Here is an 18,620-nt window from a genome sequence, read left to right as displayed (position 1 = left end):
CAGTCTTTCTCAGGTTTGTAGGTACAGTCAAGCCATAACACGAGTAGCCTTTTGCACTCACCTCCAACAATATCCTTCCTTCTCTCAGGTTTGTATTTGTAAGAGTAAATATCTAGACATGTCATCTCCATTACTACTCATATGCTGGAATGTAGTGGAGGTTTTTGTATCTTTAATGACATTTTTGTTAAGGATTTTATGACAGTATGACAAAGGCCACAAACAATTAAAGTGAAGAGACATCTATGAGAACCTGAATAATTATGTTACCTCTGAAAAATTATCCTAATGAATGAGAGAGAGAGAGAGAGAGAGAGAGAGAGAGAGAGAGAGAGAGAGAGAGAGAGAGAGAGAGAGAGAGAGAGAGAGAGAGAGAGAGAATGTTTAAAAATACAGGACTTAATCTTGACTACTCTGGTCTACTCACAATTTAAATAGAAAAGCTCATATAGAAGACTCAGAGGAATTATAAGAGGAAAACATTAAAAGCAGTGAAAACGAGTGTGGTAAGTTGGTCCATTATTAACAGCAACGGTACAAGTGAAGTATGCACGGTAACTACTGCGCTACTAAGACCATTGGAGAGAGACAGAATAGATTGTCATTATGGAACACGTAAAAGCTGAGACTATTAAGGATAAGCTGGTACAAAAGGCCGAAAAATAATACCCATTTCTTTCAATGTTTTTCTCTGTTATTATAGTTTCAATCCTTTCGATGAAAAAAAAAAAAAAAAAAAAACTACAGACCACCAGCACACTATTTTATTTCTTTTTGAGGTCTACTATACCGAGGTTTTTGAAGTGCCTTGCTAAAAAAATATATGCATTAATTTTTCAACCCCTGAGCTGACTCAATTTGTTGGTGTTCGCTCGCATCCGTGTGTGTATGTGTGTATGTGTGTGTGTGTGTGTGTGTGTGTGTGTGTGTGAGAGAGAGAGAGAGAGAGAGAGAGAGAGAGAGAGAGAGAGAGAGAGAGAGAGAGAGAGAGAGAGAGAGAGAGAGAGAGAGAGAGAGAGAGAGAGAGAGAGAGAGAGATTAGATAATAAGATATACACCTTTCAAACCTTCCACAGCTTCTTTTTTTTTGTCACATTAAAATACAACTCAGTAATCAAAGAACAACAATAGGATGGCCCCGTCTTTGGCAGCAGCCTACACAATGCTTCCCGGGTAATGAGGCTGTGTGGAAACAAGACAGCAGATAAACAGAGACAGCAGAACAGTCATAGCACAAGGAGGCCAAGTTAGGAAAAGTTAATTTGGGTTAGACTTAGAAATTTAACGTCATGTGCGGTGCCATGACTTAAACTTTCGCGAAATCCCAATTAGGTTAGGTTAGGAATTTATAGTGGTGTGTGGTATCTTGACTACTACAGTGTAAACTCATGCACTTAGAACACTTTACGTAGTGCATACTGAGACAAAGTGCTGTGCTGTTGAAGTCTGTAAGGTGTGTGGCCAGTATAATACATGCAACACGTATTTCTACCACTCTGCGTCTCCTTCAGACACGACAGCTTTATTTATGATGGCAGGTGTGCGAGTGTGAAGCGAAAGATGAAGGTTGGGGAGACGTGAAGTACTGATAGATGAGAATGAGATTGCACTCGAGTGGATAAATGGAAGCTGGTGGAAGATGATGATACCCGAAGAGAGACGAGGAATGGTTGGCGGAGAAGCGCTGGCAATAGTGAAGTAGGTATCTTTGAAGGTGCGATGTGAAAAAGCGAAGTGGTATTAGTGGATGAGGTTCAGTGACACAAGAGGCAAAGACGGACATTTAAGGAGTGCCATCTATGAAAAAGTCATGAGGCACCAATGTGTTTGTGGACGAGATTCAGAGTTAGGGCGGTGTGTGTGTGTGTGTGTGTGTGTGTGTGTGTGTGTGTGTGTGTGAGAGAGAGAGAGAGAGAGAGAGAGAGAGAGAGAGAGAGAGAGAGAGAGAGAGAGAGAGAATGGCGAGCAAGGGCAGGGCAGACATGGGGGGGAAGGGATGGGTGGACTAGGAGGGGTTGGGAGTTCGTGTTATTTAATGAGATCGAGAGGAATAAACGACACGGTGTCAAAAAGGTGCACGTGGGATCAGCAGTTACCCGTCCTCTCACACTGTACTTGCACCGGTAGCACCTCCCTGCCGCCCTGCCTTCCTCCTTCCCTCCCTCTCTCCCCGGCACGCTATCATGACCTCTGCACCCTACCCCCGTCACGCCCACGCCCCCGCTCACCCTGTGTACGCCCAGTCAAAACGGCCACCACTGCATGGCTTTCCATTAAGCATATAATGTGTACCTTTCTCTCTTTTTATTTTTATGAACAACTAATCTGAAATCCATTCAATCACTCAACTAATTACAAAAACATTAAACGGCCAGTTATATGAATTATTGAAGCGCTTCCAACGCTGAAATAAAACCTCTCAATTTCCGCGATAAAAGTGTGTGTAAAACAACAATACCAGCCTCCCTCCTCGTGCCGCCCCGCACCAATCTGGGATATTAAATCATGATTAAACAAATAGGGTGCCATCACAAAACAATCGTGATAACAGGCTTCTATCTTTCACACACGGCCCCTTCTCCCGCTTGGCCCATACAGTTTGAACGCGCCACCGTTACCAACCGGCCGAACATCAGCCGCCAGCCCCGCCACCCACTGCCACCAGCACAACCAAATGTTTCCCTCAGCACTCGGTAATGATTCATACTAACCGTGTGTTCTCTTGTATAATAACATAAAATATTACACGTGCGCTCTGTTTTTGTAGTGAGATAACGCTGAAGTTCCGAAGTGGGCGAGAGCGTCGAGCCAGGACGGAGGATTTTCGCTCAGTTTCCCCCGCTTCGTAAAGGCCGCAGCCCGGCTCATAAATTTTACGGTTGTATTCCGCCTGTCGAGCTGGAACTCAACTCAATCTTTCTGAAACTTAATAGCCATTTACACTTTATAATTCAATTTAATTTGTAGATATTCACTCTCCTGCGCTTGATTCCGTTGTCAGGAGGCAACGCAGACCAGTGCCAGGGGCGCAAGGTGCCAGAGAAAGTAAGGGCGGGAAATGCGTCTGCTGCAGAGGTGGTGTTCCTGCATACGAGGGTGTAAGGGCGCCGTGCACGTGGGGACTGAGAGCCAGGGCTGTGGTGGAGGCATCATTCTCCCCGTTCTTGGGTTTTGTGTCCGTGTACTGCGGTGCGCGCTGGCTGGGAGTGGGTGAAAACACGACAGACGTTAGTCACTTATGGAACCCACGGACCCACAGTTTACTATCATACTGTCTTAAGCATATTATCATCACAGGTACTCTTGAGGTGTGTTATGGTGATGGTAAGACCGGCGCTCATCATATAGCAGGACTTCTAATGAACAGCCGTCATCAAATCGTCCTTTGTTATACTCTTACATATATTACTCTGGTGATCTGCCATAATTCTACGAAAGCAAATCACACTTATTATATATGGTGGCATTTGTAATGATACTTTTTTTTTCCTGTGTGTGTGTGTGTGTGTGTGTGTGTGTGTGTGTGTGTGTGTGTGTGCGAGCCATCCCAACTGTTCACACACACACACACACACACACACACACACACACACACACACACACACACACACACACACACAAAGGCTTTACACACATATCCAGGAAGTGTGGCCGCGGTGGGAGGCGTAACCTGCCGCCACCAGTTGGGCGCACGCCACCTCCGCCTCCTTGCCTCTTTGTTCACGACCAGTTTGTGTTCCTGAGCTATATTCCTTTTTATCTCTTATTCCTATACTTCTCATGCTGCTCTCTCTCTCTCTCTCTCTCTCTCTCTCTCTCTCTCTCTCTCTCTCATGTATGTATAGGAAAATGTAAGTGTTTTTCGAGTAGTGAAGTGTGAACGAGCGAGGAAAAGTCGTATACATTAAACTCTTTACACTCACAAACAGGAAATATTCACGTAACTCAATAACGGAGCATGGACCTGATTTCGGCAAGAAGAGTAAATCTTTCCGTTGTCTCGATAACATTACCACAACACACAAGTCATATATAAGAATCGCGGCGGCATGAACCCAAAATATTCATCCTTTTTTTCTCATGAAGTTAATGGTGCAGTAGTGCTTGACTGCCTTTAGAAGTTTGAGTGCATTATGTAATTCTAACGACTCTCGGTAGCACATCAGTTAATGACGAATTCTCCTATCTCGCTTTCAAGTGATGCATCATTTTTCGTTCACGGAATGCGCTCGTGTAACTCTAGTTGTTGTAAAAATCATACATCCCTTCGTAGTTCTATAATGTATTCGATTCATTCGACCCAGAAGCGGCGTTTTCCCGAATATAACTAGTGATGTGTTCCGTCGCGCTGCCAGTCTATCCATGCAAGCGGGCCCACATTGCCTCCTTTGCTGTGGCGAAATAAATAATTCAATCAGTTTGTCTATACAAGCAAGAAATGGTGCCGCGCAGGGACGAGATCTCTGCTGGTACTCTTCGCTTTTAAACACATACACACATACACACATACACACACGCACACACACGCGCACAAACACACACGCACGCACACACACACACACACACACACACACACACACACACACACACACACACACACACACACACACACACAGAGAGAGAGAGAGAGAGAGAGAGAGAGAGAGAGAGAGAGAGAGAGAGAGAGAGAGAGAGAGAGAGAGAGAGAGAGAGAGAGAGAGAGAGAGAGAGAGAGAGAGAGAGAGAGAGAGATTAAAATAAACAGAGAACAAATTCTATCAACTAAACAAAATATTGAAATCTGGGCACTACACTACCAATCAGAAACTATTCATACTCATTACTTAGTAGAAACTTAAGAGTATTCCTTACATGTATCCTATGCAGTTGGAAGCCATTTTCCTGATATATACTTTTTGGAAGCGGCAACTTAACGCCCGCCCTCATATCCCTTCCTATATATTCTCAGACATTCTCCTTCAAGAGTAATGAAGGCAGAACACTAGGTACTTCTATAACACTGATAACACTGCCGCCACTACCACCATCGCCACCAGGAGAGAGATCAAATAGATAGTATTGCAGCCACTGTGAATGTTGCGGCTCCATCACCACCACCTACCTCTATCGCCATCACCATACACACAATATTTTCAACAACGTGATTATAAATTTCATTACAGACTTTCATTAGCATGATTGCCTTCCTTGTTGTTCTCCTTGTTGTTGCTGCTGCTATTATTATTATTATTATTATTATTATTATTATTATTATTATCATTATTACTATTATTATTATCATTATCATTATTACTATTATTATTATAGTAGTAGTATTGTTTTCATCATCATTATTATTATTATTATTATTATTATTATTATTATTATTATTATTATATATTGTTATTATCATTATTAATTCTACTACTGCTACTCCTATTACTGCTGCTACTACTACTACTACTACTACTACTACTACTACTACTACTACTACTATTACTACTACCACTACTACTGTTGTTATCGTCGTTATTAATGTTATATTATTATTGTTGTTCCTATCATTATTATTAGTTGTTGCTGTTGTTGTTGTTGATATTATTACTATTATTGTTATCATTACCATTATTATTAGTATTATTATCATTATTATTAATATCATCATTATCATTGCTGCTGTTACTGTTATTACTGTTATAATTATCATTATTAATATAATTATTATGATTATTATTATTATCACTGCTATTACTATCATCAGTAATTTGAATATTATATATTTTCTTCTTTTTCTTCTTCTTCTTCTTCTTCTTCTTATTATTATTATTATTACTATTATCATAATTGTTATCATCGTCATCATCTTCGCTACTGTCACCATTATTGCTCCATTATCATCATCCCAGTCAAACTAATGCTGCAACGATTACAACCTTTAACGTCACTAGTATTAATCCTATTATTATTATCATTACAGTATTACTGTCACGAGGTGTCGCTTCATTGCAGGTGATATGAGAGCTATGTTGGCACCAGATCTATACTAAATGTGCATTTAACTTAATCCTGAGCAGTATTTGCAAGGTAGAAGTTAAACACTTAAACTGCGTCCTTGGTTGTCAGACTGCCTACTCTTACTGCCTATCTGTTAATTGGTATTTCAGAGCAGAAGACGTCATTTGTGTTCTCAAGTGAACGGTATATATGATTATACAAGTCCAGTGTGTGTGTGTGTGTGTGTGTGTGTGTGTGTGTGTGTGTGTGTGTGTGTGTGTGTGTGTGTGTGTGTGTGTGTGTGTGTGTGTGTGTGTGTGTGTTAATATTTACCAAGTTAGTAAAGATTTCTTAGTGTCCTTGAGCACTAGTTTAATTTTTAATTCAAGGATATGAAACTGACGGACATATAGTTTGTTCATGGAAGTTTCCTTGTGCAAGAGTCTTTGTCTCCGCTCACAATATTTTTTTCTGCTCCTTTTTGCGCATTTGCTTTGCTTAAATACTCTGATTTCTCCTGGTCTTATGATCAAAGTTCACTATACCTTTTTTTCTTATTTCACGAGAATATAGACAAACAGACAACTTGATTGATTTATTTGACCGCGCCGCAACAACAGAGAGAACTTAATAACCAACACTTTCACTTCATTTTTCACTTTCCTTCTCAATCTTCTGGATGTTTTCATGAAGGACACTGAAGGTAACAGCCACAGCACGCGGGACAATACAAGCTGCGCAGGAACACTCACTCATCCACAGCACCTCATCTCGTAATGATTATATACATATACGTACGTAAATACTTTCCACGCCACGCTACTCTTCCCATTACTTCCCAAGTTTTATCATATTATTCTTACTCCTCACATTACTTCATGAGTTTTATCATATTGTCGATACTTTTCAATCTTAAGTAGAAAAAAGGGAAGGAAAAAGGGAACGGTCTGAGAGGGGAAGGAGAATAAAGAGCGTCCTACCTTCCTCTCCCTCCCTCCCTCATTGTTCTTTCCGTTTACCACCACTGAAGGAACTTTTATTAATATATTTCAGAATATTTCAGAATTATATGCATTTTCTAAAGGAATCAGTCAAGTGATGGTCGCCGGGAGCTGGAGGTAGGCGTGGAGGGAGAGAGGTAAGCAGGGAGGGAGGGAGGGAGAGAAGAGAAGAAAGGGTAGGTAGGGAGGAAGAAAAGAGTGGAAGGTTGATGCAGGGGGACAGGGAGGCAGGTGCAGACGGGATCCTTGCGGCATTGTACTGTGAGCTGCAATTCCTCTCACAATATTCCTTCCTACATAATCTTACACTTGCCTCTGAACAACGAGGAGAAAACAGCAATAACAAAATGAATACCCAAGTTGATTGCCTTCTCTGCAGAACAAAAATATGAAGCTGTGATGTAGAGCTTCAACTTAATTACAAAAAGAACTGCTTAAGGCAATTCACTTTAAGAGAACGAAGACTGTAAGAGAGCGGCATTCTTATACTGTCATTTACTCGCTTCTTTCTCTATTTATTTCTTTCCCAGGCTCCACGGGGGGAAGAGAGAGAGAAGTTACAGATTAACATTCATCGCAGACTGACGTGGTGCGACCATTTGCAAGATTCCCACCATATATTAGAACAGTTTCCCCTCAGACGCAGCGGAGGGGGCGAGGCGGTGTGGGCGGTGTGATCGTTCAGAAGAGTTTTGGGAATCGGGGCGTTGCGGGATGACCAGATGCTGACACCGTCCCTCCATAAGACTCACTTGTATGGGGAGGCGAGGGCGAACATCGCTCCTTCTGCAGGACGTGAAGTTCCGGCATATTCAGGGTTTGGGAGTGATGGTGTGAGTATTGTCCAATTCGTTGCTTCGTTCGATTCACTATCACCGCAGGAACATTTTACGGCTACACTTGATTAAACAGAATTTATGGATGTGGATGATAGATGGAAAATATGTTTTACACAGGCATATAAAAGCATATAAAAGCAGTATTTTCTTATGTTCATTGCAGGGCAATGGCCTTCTCTTACTTCCATTCATTCATCATTGTTTCGCTGTCCTTCTATGCTAGGATGAAACAGTAAAACTTCTCTTAGATCTTTATCTACTTAATAGTCTGCCATATCCTTTACCATCCTCAGGTACCTTCTTTGTGTGCTTAGGGAGGTGTAACGAGCGACACACGCCTCACTAGATTCCCTTGAAATATTATTGGTTCGGAGGAGATAATGGGGCTAACCGGAGAACAAGCATGGTAATGCAGACATGTTACCTTGGCGTCAATAATCGAACAAGTACCGTCCTTTCAGAATTATACGAAAATCTTCTGGAGTTCGTACTGCATTTGCCTTATTTCAAAGTGATACCAATTCAAGATTCACTTCGACATGTCGCAACACTGAAATAGTTTTCTGCCAAATCTATTTTTTCTTTCATATAACAAAAACATTAGCCAAAAACAACAAAAGTTATGAAAAAAAGGCCCACTTACTCGCCATTTCCTATAAAGATCTCATAAAAGTAAAATCAAATAATAGAAGTCTAAGTTTCTTGAATTCTGTCTCTTGAAAGAATTCAAGTCATTGGAAAGAGGATATACAGAGCAGGCAGAGAGTTCCAAAGTTTACTAGAGAAAAGGATCAAGACTGAAAATACTGGAGAGCGTTTTCACGAGAGAAGGGCAGAACGGTGGCAAAAGTAGAAAATCTTGAGCAGCAAGGACGCAGAAAGAGGAAAGGCATCCAGATAGCAGGATAAGAAGAGCATCTAACGAGAAGATACTGGTAGAAGATAGCAATAGATGCAACATTTGAGCGATGAGGTGTGACTAAAGGCAGTCAATTAAAGAAGAGTAATTCATAATATCAAATGTTTTTGATCCCACTCCTCCATATATGAGACACATATTCTATGCATGGACGGATAAGGACTATGTACAGAGCTGGCAGCTGAAGTGGTGAGAAACGCTTCAGAAGAACTTCTAATTTCATAGAAGGCACTTTAGCTAGATATAAGATGTGAAGTTTCCATTTTGTCTATAAGTAAAAGACAGATCGACGATGTTCACTGAACAAGAAAGGGACAGTCGAATATCACTGAAGAAGTTATAGTTGTCTGGTACGTTGTGTCGAGTTGATAGAAGAAGGAAATGAGTTTTAGAGGCATCGAACAATACTGTGTTTGCTATGTCCAATCAGAAATCTTAGAGAGATCAGGAGTCAAGGACAAGACATAAATATAAGGAACACCACTGTTAATGGACTTCGACCGTCTACCGCAGCACCAATAAAACGGACAGAAAGGAGACGAGATGAAGTTACAAACAGAAGGACAGAATCCGTAGGATGGTAATTTAGAAGTCAAAGCTTTATGCCAGACTGTGTCAAAAGCTTTTGGTATATCTTACGCAACGGAAAAAAACGCCAAAAATCACTAAAGAGGATGACTAAGACTCAATAATGTAAACCATAAGATCATCAGTACAGCTACCGGCAATCAGATAGGAGGTTATAAACAGATGTTTAAGATTCTGTTGAAAATAAATTTGAAGCCTTTTGAGAGACAGGACATTAAAATAAGAGGACGGTAGCTTAAGAAATTTGAACAGTCATACTCTTTAAGAAAATATGAATGTAGACAAACATCCAGCAAGAAGGAGAGGAAGATGTTAAAAGGCAGAGTTGGAAGAGTTTGACTAGGCAAAGTGCAAGCACAAGCAACAATAATTAAATAAAAAAAACCGTAAATGGGATCAATTTAGTTTCAGAGAACTTATAATATTATTATTTCAAACTGTGTTTTCCTACAACTTTTCCCAAGCATCTGCCTCATAATTGTCCATCATAATATGGTCTGTTCTGTATTTGAGCAAACCGTGGCGCAGTTTTCATCAACATTAGTACCATTTTCCCAACATCAGCGTATTGCTTCATTTGTGAGATTGAGTACATGGCCACTTCCATCATATAGTGAAATGCTGGCGCGCAGAGACACTTCAGATTATAACATGTTGTCAGTGTTATATTCCAAATGGACGTACAAGAAAGGTGACAGCTATAACTGGAAAGGTGAAAGGCAAATCTGGAAATGAGTTAGCAGATAAACCTCGAAGAAAATTTCAAGGAAATCTGGAAAGAAAGTAGAAGCTAGATAAAATATAATTTTGAAATCAAAATAGTATATAGTTATGACAAACAAGTGAATCATTAACTTAATAGAAGGTGACCAAGAAGCTTAGAAAGGTGAAAAAAGTGTGATGTAAGTCTGAGAAGTCAAACATATGTGATCGGAAACAGGAAGAGCCTCAAGTACGCCTAGGGAGATGATAAAGAGGTCAAATCTGGTAGAAAAGTCACAGGAGAATCTGGAGAGAAGGGAAGCAAATCTAAGGAATAATGGCTGAAAATCTGGAAAAAAGACAAAGATCAAGTGTGGAGAAAAGGTCTCATAAAAAAATCAACACGCAGGTCTTGGAATATTATGACTGAAAAAATAGTAAAATAAAGACGTATATTAAGAGTAAACGCCGGGAAGGAAGATGGAACTTGAGTCTGGAAAGAAGATGGCAAGAATGTCAAGAAAGGTGACAAGTTTACTTAAGTCTGGCATATCTGGAGAAGTCCTATACAACTGTGTCCGCTGGAAAAGCCTTGATGGGGGGAGGTGAAGGGCAGAGGCGGGCTGCTGGGAGGTGAGAGAGAGTGAAACAAGATGTGGAATAGTAAGACGAAACAGTGCAGTCGTTTAATACTATATACAGAGTAACAATATAGACTGGAGTAGTAGTGGAATATTAGTATTAGTAGTCATCGTAGTAGTAATAGTAGTAGAAGAAGAAGAAGAAGAAGAAGAAGAAGAAGAAGAAGAAGAAGAAGAAGAAATAGTGATATTATTATTATTATTATTATTATTATTATTATTATTATTATTATTATTATTACTATTATTATTATTATTATTATTATTATTATTAGTAGTAGTAGTAGTAGTAGTAGTAGTAGTAGTAGTAGTAGTAGTAGGAGCAGCAACATCAATAGTAGTAGTAGTGTACATTATCTCTGACATTCCTCAGTACCAACTACTACCTGAACACGTCCCCTCGTCACTTATTTCCTCATTCTTCCATCCCGCAGTCTTCTCTCCCCACCTTCCCCGTCTTTCCCGCCTGGCGCTGTCCCTCCGCCCGCCCGCCCTGGTCCACGGGGGAGCCATCGCCTGCGGGTAACAACATTATCTAATGAGTGCCGCTGGTCAAGGGAACTCACCCGCTCCAATGTGGCGTAAAACCATGTCAAGATTCCAGCGAAAAAATACATGATTCAATTACCCTTCCTTCCAAACAGGCAGTCTTCCACCTGCCCGCCCACCAATAGCGAGGCCTTTTGCAAAACGCCCGACCAATCCTAGAGCGAGTTGCCTTCCTGCGGCTAAAGTAAATAAAGAGTACAAACGAGATTTATTATCTGATTGGATTAGAAGAGTCACGTGACCGGGCGGACCCTGTGAGGGCTTTTCACGGAGATTTAAAGATTTCATTTGCGCCGTGTTAGAATACCATAAATTTGGCAGCGTAATCGAATTTGTGGCTGGGGCGGCTGATGAGAGGCGGCGGCGGCGGCGGCGGCGGTAGTGGTTGTGGTTGGCCACGGCGGCGGTAACTGGGGCGGTTTAGGCGGTGGCGGTGGTGGTGGTGCTGGAGATGGAAACAAGGAAAAGCGCCGGTCACAGCCTCCTTAGTATTCCGAGTGTTGCTTTGTCCTCTTCATCCAGTAGACTTCTTACATACTGTTACATCTGACCACTCACACACTCAGATATTCATCCACTCACCACGCTCAGACAGTCATCCAGTCAATTACCCAGTTAGGATAGCAGTCACTCAACACAAATAGCCGGTCTATCTGTCATCCAGTCAACCATCCAGTTAATCACACAAGGTCTCACCCAGTCAGTCACCAACACAATCATCTCACACAACAGCTTCACTCAGTCCGCTCCACTCAGAAGACAGTCCATCTATCAGTCATCAAGTCAACCATTCGGTCAGACTACCATCACGCGTATCCAATCTACCAGTCACAGTCAACCATCTAGCCAGACTACCACCCCTCTGACCCAGGCCCCCACTCGTCCAGTCAACCAGTCAGTCAGACAACGACTCGGTCCAATCAGGTAGATAACAAGACGGGCAGTTAATCAATCATCCAATTAACTAATCAGTCTATTTGTTAGCCAGTCTCCCTTAAAAAGATATAATCACTCACTCTTTGTTATACTGTTAAGCGGAAAGACAGACATACACGTTACATGTACAAGCAAAAAAAAAAAAAAAAAAAAAGCAAAATATTAAAGAAAGACTTCACTAGTATGTACTGACGACTATATTTGAGTAATGAAGTAATGAAAAAAATAAAGATTGGCGAGAAAAAGTTATCACATGAACAAAGACCTATCATTGTGTTCATAATTTGAGAGGTTCAGTTAACTATATAAACAGTAAACCCATTACCACCAAGCCACCCACTTACCCACGCGATACGTCAGCCAGTAAGTCAGCCGTTCAGTCAATGAACCAACTAGCTATCTTATCAGTCACCCAGCTTGTTGACAATTCACAGTCATTCAGTTGGCAAACCAGGCAGTCAGCTATGTAAACAACCAAATAGTTACCAGGACAACGAATCAGCCATGTAGCCAGCCACTCGGACAACCTGCCGTGGAGAAGACACACCACTGACTTTGTGTTAGGACCAAAATTCCGTGCCACCGCTAAAAGTGTCCCTTATAATCAACTCAGTCCACATCTTGGCTCTAAAGAAATCGTTTCGGAGCATTCACACCCACGTTCCCCGGCAGCATCCATGACGACGCCCAACAGGAGAGGAGGAAGAGGAGGAGTGAGGCAGGGAACTGAAGCGGTCGGTCATCTCAGCAAGAAAATTGGGAAAAGAGAATGAAGAGCTATGCTTGATTTTGGCCCTCTGATGTGATTTGTAAAGTTTTGACTTGATTCAATTTGGCGCCGGCGGAATTTAATCCAATCAAGAGGTGGCCTGTCGGGTGGCAAGGAGAGACCGGGCGAGACTAGGCGAAACGAGGCGAGGCGAGGCGAGGGAAGGCGAGGCGCGGAGGTGAGTGAAGCAGGAGGCTGTGAGGTTGTGTCTTTCTATCAGAGAGAGAGAGAGAGAGAGAGAGAGAGAGAGAGAGAGAGAGAGAGAGAGAGAGAGAGAGAGAGAGAGAGAGAGAGAGAGAGAGAGAGAGAGAGAGAGAGAGAGAGAGAGAGAGAGAGAGAGAGAGAGAGAGAGAGAGAGAGAGAGAGAGAGAGAGAGAGAGAGAGAGAGAGAGAGAGTCATTGTTGTCTGTTCTTTTGTTTGTGTTCTTTATGCATCTGTTTCTGTCTAGAGTTGTTGACATGATTTATGTGTGTTTACTTGCTAGTCTGTTCCCCAGCCGGCCTACCTGTGTGTCTGTGTCTTTTATATGCTCACTTTCTATATGAATGTCTATTTGCTTGCTGATTTTATTCATATATCTATTCACTATTTCTGTATGTTTGTTATTTGCGTGATTCTTATTACGTGGAAAGGGAAATTTCACAGGGTTTATCCGTCTTTATGTCCATGTTTGTATCTCTCTCTCTCTCTCTCTCTCTCTCTCTCTCTCTCTCTCTCTCTCTCTCTCTCTCTCTCTCTCTCTCTCTCTCTCTCTCTCTCTGTGTGTGTGTGTGTGTGTGTGTGTGTGTGTGTGTGTGTGTGTGTGTGTGTGTGTGTGTGTGTGTGTGTGTGTGTGTGTGTGTGTGTGTGTGTGTGTGTGTGTGTGTGTGTGTGTGTCATCTGGTCTAGCAGTGAACAGAGGCTTCGTCCTGCTGCTCACCATTGCCTTCCTGAGTCAAGGCGAGGACAGCGAGTCTTCTCTGTAACTACCATGAGCGTGTCGGCTCCTTGGTACTCACGGATCTCAGGCATCGATGGCTGCTGTGCCGCCTTATGTACAGAAACACTTGAAGTTTTCTCTTTCTTCAGTAAACTATTTTATTTACTTGCCTTCTCCCCGTTCATGTATTTATCTTTCTGAGTGCCTCATATCTATTTATTTTTTTATTGTAGTCATAGTCGTTAGTATGCAAACAGTAAATAAAAAAAAACATTAGAGAACATATACCTTCCATCATTTAATTTATTTATCTGCATCTCATTAAATATAAAGTTCATATTGATGGTAAAATATTGGCATGTTTTTATTTCATCAAGCACTGCATTGGAAAACAAAATATATAATAAAATTGTTTAATAAGTTTCACTAACTAAAACTAATTGATGAGTAATTTTCCTGATGTTAATTAACAAATAAGGGCAATGAATAATACATTACACTAAATCCTCAATATCCAGGCCAGATTGAAAATACAAATGAGAAAAAATTAAACTGCACGTCTGGGAATAGATGGCTGCTTGCAGGGGGAGGAGGAGGAGGAGGAGGAGGAGGAGGAGGAGGAGGAGGAGGAGGAGGAGGAGGAGGAGGAGGAGGAGGAGGAAGAAGAAGAAGAAGAAGAAGAAGAAGAAGAAGAAGAAGAAGAAGAAGAAGAAGAAGAAGAAGAAGAAGAAGAAGAAGAAGAAGAAGAAGAAGAAGAAGAAGAAAAAGAACAACAACAACAACAACAACAACAACAACAACAACAACAACAACAACAATAACAACAAAAAGAGGAGGAGGAGGAGGAGGAGGAATACTTGCACGACGAAGAAGAGGCGGTGATTAAGGACACCAACGAAAAGCAAGACAATAAGTAAGAGGAGGAGAAAGAGAAGGATAAGGAGAAGGAAGAGGAGGTGAAGAAGTGGTAACAACATTAGTACCAGAGGCGCTGGGAGGCCCTCACAGTAATTAATGTGCCAGCGTGTGGCGTGACCACACACACACACACACACACACACACACACACACACACACACACACACACACACACACACACAAACACTAGGAGTCCGGGTTTCAATGGTGGCGTGAATGCAGTAAGTGTGTTAATTACGTAAAACTTTAATTAGGTGAAACTTGATTACCGTCGCTGTCTGGCACCACCACCATCACCACCACCACCACCACCACCCCCACCTTGTCTCGGCGTGAGGTGCAGCAAGGTAAGAAGAGACATTGCCTGTCTGTTTACTTGTTTGTTTTTCATGGATTGTATTGAGACTGGTGTTACCGAAAGATAAAAAAGATACTTGGTATATTATATAGGCCATTGAATAATACAATAGTATAGGTCATACATATGAAATCTGGAAGGCAGGTTTGTTACATTTAAGCTCTGATGTAGCCTTCTGGCTGGGTACTTAGGCCGAGAATGACCAATCATATATAGAAATCACCTTATATTATCTATCAGTTTAACAACAGAAAGTAAATACTAAATACAAATAACAATGAGAAGTAAAGTATACAAGACCAAACAAGAAATATGTACACCAATTGTGTGTGTGTGTGTGTGTGTGTGTGTGTGTGTGTGTGTGTGTGTGTGTGTGTGTGTGTATATATATATATATATATAAAAAAAAAAAAATATATATATATATATATATATATATATATATATATATATATATATATATATATATATATATATATATATATATATATATATATATATATATATATATATATATATATATATATATATATATATATATATATATATATATATATATATATTCAGTGCATCCTTCAGCATAAATATATTATAGAGCGTCAGTCCATGAGCATTTTCACGCGAGAGTCTTAGCGCTATACTTTCAAAATATCCTGTAGCGCTAGAAATTCAAAGACGTTGGTACAATATGTCTTTGTTCTTCATCAGTATTTTGTGGATCACCGAGGATATCAGTTTTATTTCTAAGAATTTTTTTCATACTGATGGATTAAAACAATTCTTAAACTATCGCTGGAATCCCGAGAACATCTTTAAACAATTCCTGCACCTTCCACTACGGTTCTTTAAATGTAAGAGATTACTCAACGTAATGTTTAAGATTAAAGTCTATTGACTCATGCCATTGTGACAACAATTTAGAACTATAACTATAATAACAAGAAATACCCTTGAAATTCCTGTAACTACTACTACGGCGTATTACGTGTAAGGAATAAAAAAATGCTCAGGAATACAGTCCACTGACTCACACCATGAAATCAAAAGAGGAATCATCCACCACCTCTGAGAAGCAGCGGTGTTTACTTGATTCGCATTGTCTCGGCACAGAACACGACCTGGCGCAATTCCCCCGCCAGAACCGGAGCATTAATGATAATAATTCTACCTTTAGTCAGGTAATATCGCCAGGTGTGGTGTTGCCAGCAGTGCGGCATTAATCACACACCAATTACCTGCAAGACATTAATAACAGGGTGTAATTTCTCCGATTCCAAGACCAACAAGCTCTGAGTAATAATATGACGGTGCGTGTTAACTGTTCCTTGTGTCTCAGGTGTGTGTGTGTGTGTGTGTGTGTGTGTGTGTGTGTGTGTGTGTGTGTGTGTGTGTGTGTGTGTGTGTGTGTGTGTGTAATTCACCTCGGTCGCCTTCTGGTCACCCAGCCAGTCTTCCCCATTACGGAGCAAGCTCAGAGCTCATAGACCGATCTTCGGGTAGGACTGAGACCACAACGCACTCCACACACCGGGAAAGCGAGGCCACAACCCCTCGAGTTACATCCCGTACCTATTTACTGCTAGGTGAACAGGGGCCACACATTAAGAGGCTTGCCCATTTGCTTCGACTCGAACCCGTGTTAAACACTACGCTACGTGTGTGTGTGTGTGTGTGTGTGTGTGTGTGTGTGTGTGTGTGTGTGTGTGTGTGTGTGCACAGATATTCGCTTTGCCTCTCGATTTTATTTTGTTACAGATATTTTCAATTTATTGTAGGGAACTGAAAACCGTTGTGAATAATATATTTATTTACTTATTTCTCTTCTCGTTTACACACACACACACACACACACACACACACACACACACACACACACGGTAGCTCAGTGGTTAGAGCGCTGGCTTCACAAGCCAGAGGACCGGGGTTCGATTCCCAGGCCAGGTGGAGATATTTGGGTGTGTCTCCTTTCACGTGTAGCCCCTGTTCACCTAGCAGTGAGTAGGTACGGGATGTAAATCGAGGAGTTGTGACCTTGTTGTCCCGGTGTGTGTTGTATGCCTGATCTCAGGCATATCCGAAGATCGGAAATAATGAGCTCTGAGCTCGTTCCGTAGGGTAACGTCTGGCTGTCTCGTCAGAGACTGCAGCAGATCAAACAGTGAAAATAGACACACACACACACACACACACACACACACACACACACACACACACACACACACACACACACACACCGCGTAGTGTAGTGGTTAGCACGCTCGACTCACAATCGAGAGGGCCGGGTTCGAGTCCCGGGGCGGCGAGGCAAATGGGCAAGCCTCTTAATGTATGGCCCCTGTTCACCTAGCAGTAAATAGGTAGGAGATGTAACTCGAGGGGTTGTGGCCTCGCTTTTCCGGTGTGTGGAGTGTGTTGTGGTCTCAGTCCTACCCGAAGATCGGTCTATGAGCTCTGAGCTCGCTCCGTAATGGGGAAAACTGGCTGGGTGACCAGCAGGCGACCGAGGTGAAACTACAGTGCATCACGGGCCATGAGTCTGGAGTGCCTGGTCAGCAGCAGTCAGTCCTGTTTTTGCTTTCTTCCCGCCGGCCTCTTTCTCCCATCCGCCGTCCCTTCTTCCTCCCTCCTTTCCACGGCACAGCTCGCCCTTCTCCCTTTCTTCCTCTACGCCCCACCACAATCATTTCAGGTCCGTTACTCTTCTGACTGTCAGCCCCGGGACGTCAGCAAGCGTCCTCCTGTCAGCGGGAGCCCTTGATGTCAGCTCATTCACCGACATTCACTTGGTTTCCGGGACAATTTGTTTCCTAACCAACAACGCGATTTGATTATGGGCAAAAACATTCAAGCCGGCGTTCCCTCGACCCTCCTCCCCCTCTCTAATGCGCACACTCGCTACCCACTCACAAAGCGGCTCTGACAGCATCCGGGTTTTCATTGGCGGAAGTGTCGCACCGCGTGAGGCCAGAGTAAACTTTTTCAGATGACGTTATATTGCCGAGGAGGACTCAACCAATAACTGTGGATGGAGTGTTATGTTGCGGTGATAGAAAGCGAGCTGGAGTGAGGTGGAGAGAGAGGTGGATGAGAAGAAAGGAGAGCAGAGAGAAGGTAAAGGAATTAGTGTGGTGAAGTTATGGCGACATCAATTTATGTAGACATTAATAGATTAAAAGTAAGAATGAGAGGGGATGGGGTGAGTGGGCAGTGAGCTAAGGAAGAGCTGCTGTTCGCCTCGGTACAAAGAAGGCTAAATTAAAGTTTCTGTACCTGAGGATCATGTGAAGATGATCTGGCGACACAAAATGAAGGGCGGTAGTGAAGAAAGTGATGAATGAGAGAGAGAGAGAGAGAGAGAGAGAGAGAGAGAGAGAGAGAGAGAGAGAGAGAGAGAGAGAGAGAGAGAGAGAGAGAGAGAGAGAGAGAGAGAGAGAGAGAGAGAGAGAGAGAGAGAGAGAGACTTAAAGCAGCTTCAATACAGAAATAAGAGAAGATTAAAACATGCTT

General features: G+C 42.0%; 1 protein-coding gene across 1 annotated transcript in view; it reads right to left on the bottom strand.

The window, feature by feature from the left end:
- Positions 1 to 2,799: 2,799 nt before the first annotated feature.
- LOC123517034 overlaps positions 2,800 to 18,620 on the bottom strand; it is a 76,310-nt gene continuing 60,489 nt past the window's right edge. The window contains exon 3 of the mRNA XM_045276858.1: positions 2,800 to 3,200. Within this exon, the coding sequence (XP_045132793.1) occupies positions 2,972 to 3,200 (229 nt within the window). The 3' untranslated portion in view covers positions 2,800 to 2,971. The remainder of the gene's footprint in view (positions 3,201 to 18,620) is intronic.

Source organism: Portunus trituberculatus, chromosome 41 (assembly GCF_017591435.1).
Source record: "Portunus trituberculatus isolate SZX2019 chromosome 41, ASM1759143v1, whole genome shotgun sequence".
In the NCBI taxonomy this organism is placed as follows: Eukaryota; Metazoa; Arthropoda; class Malacostraca; order Decapoda; family Portunidae; genus Portunus; species Portunus trituberculatus.
This window is presented reverse-complemented; position numbering and strand designations above follow the sequence as displayed.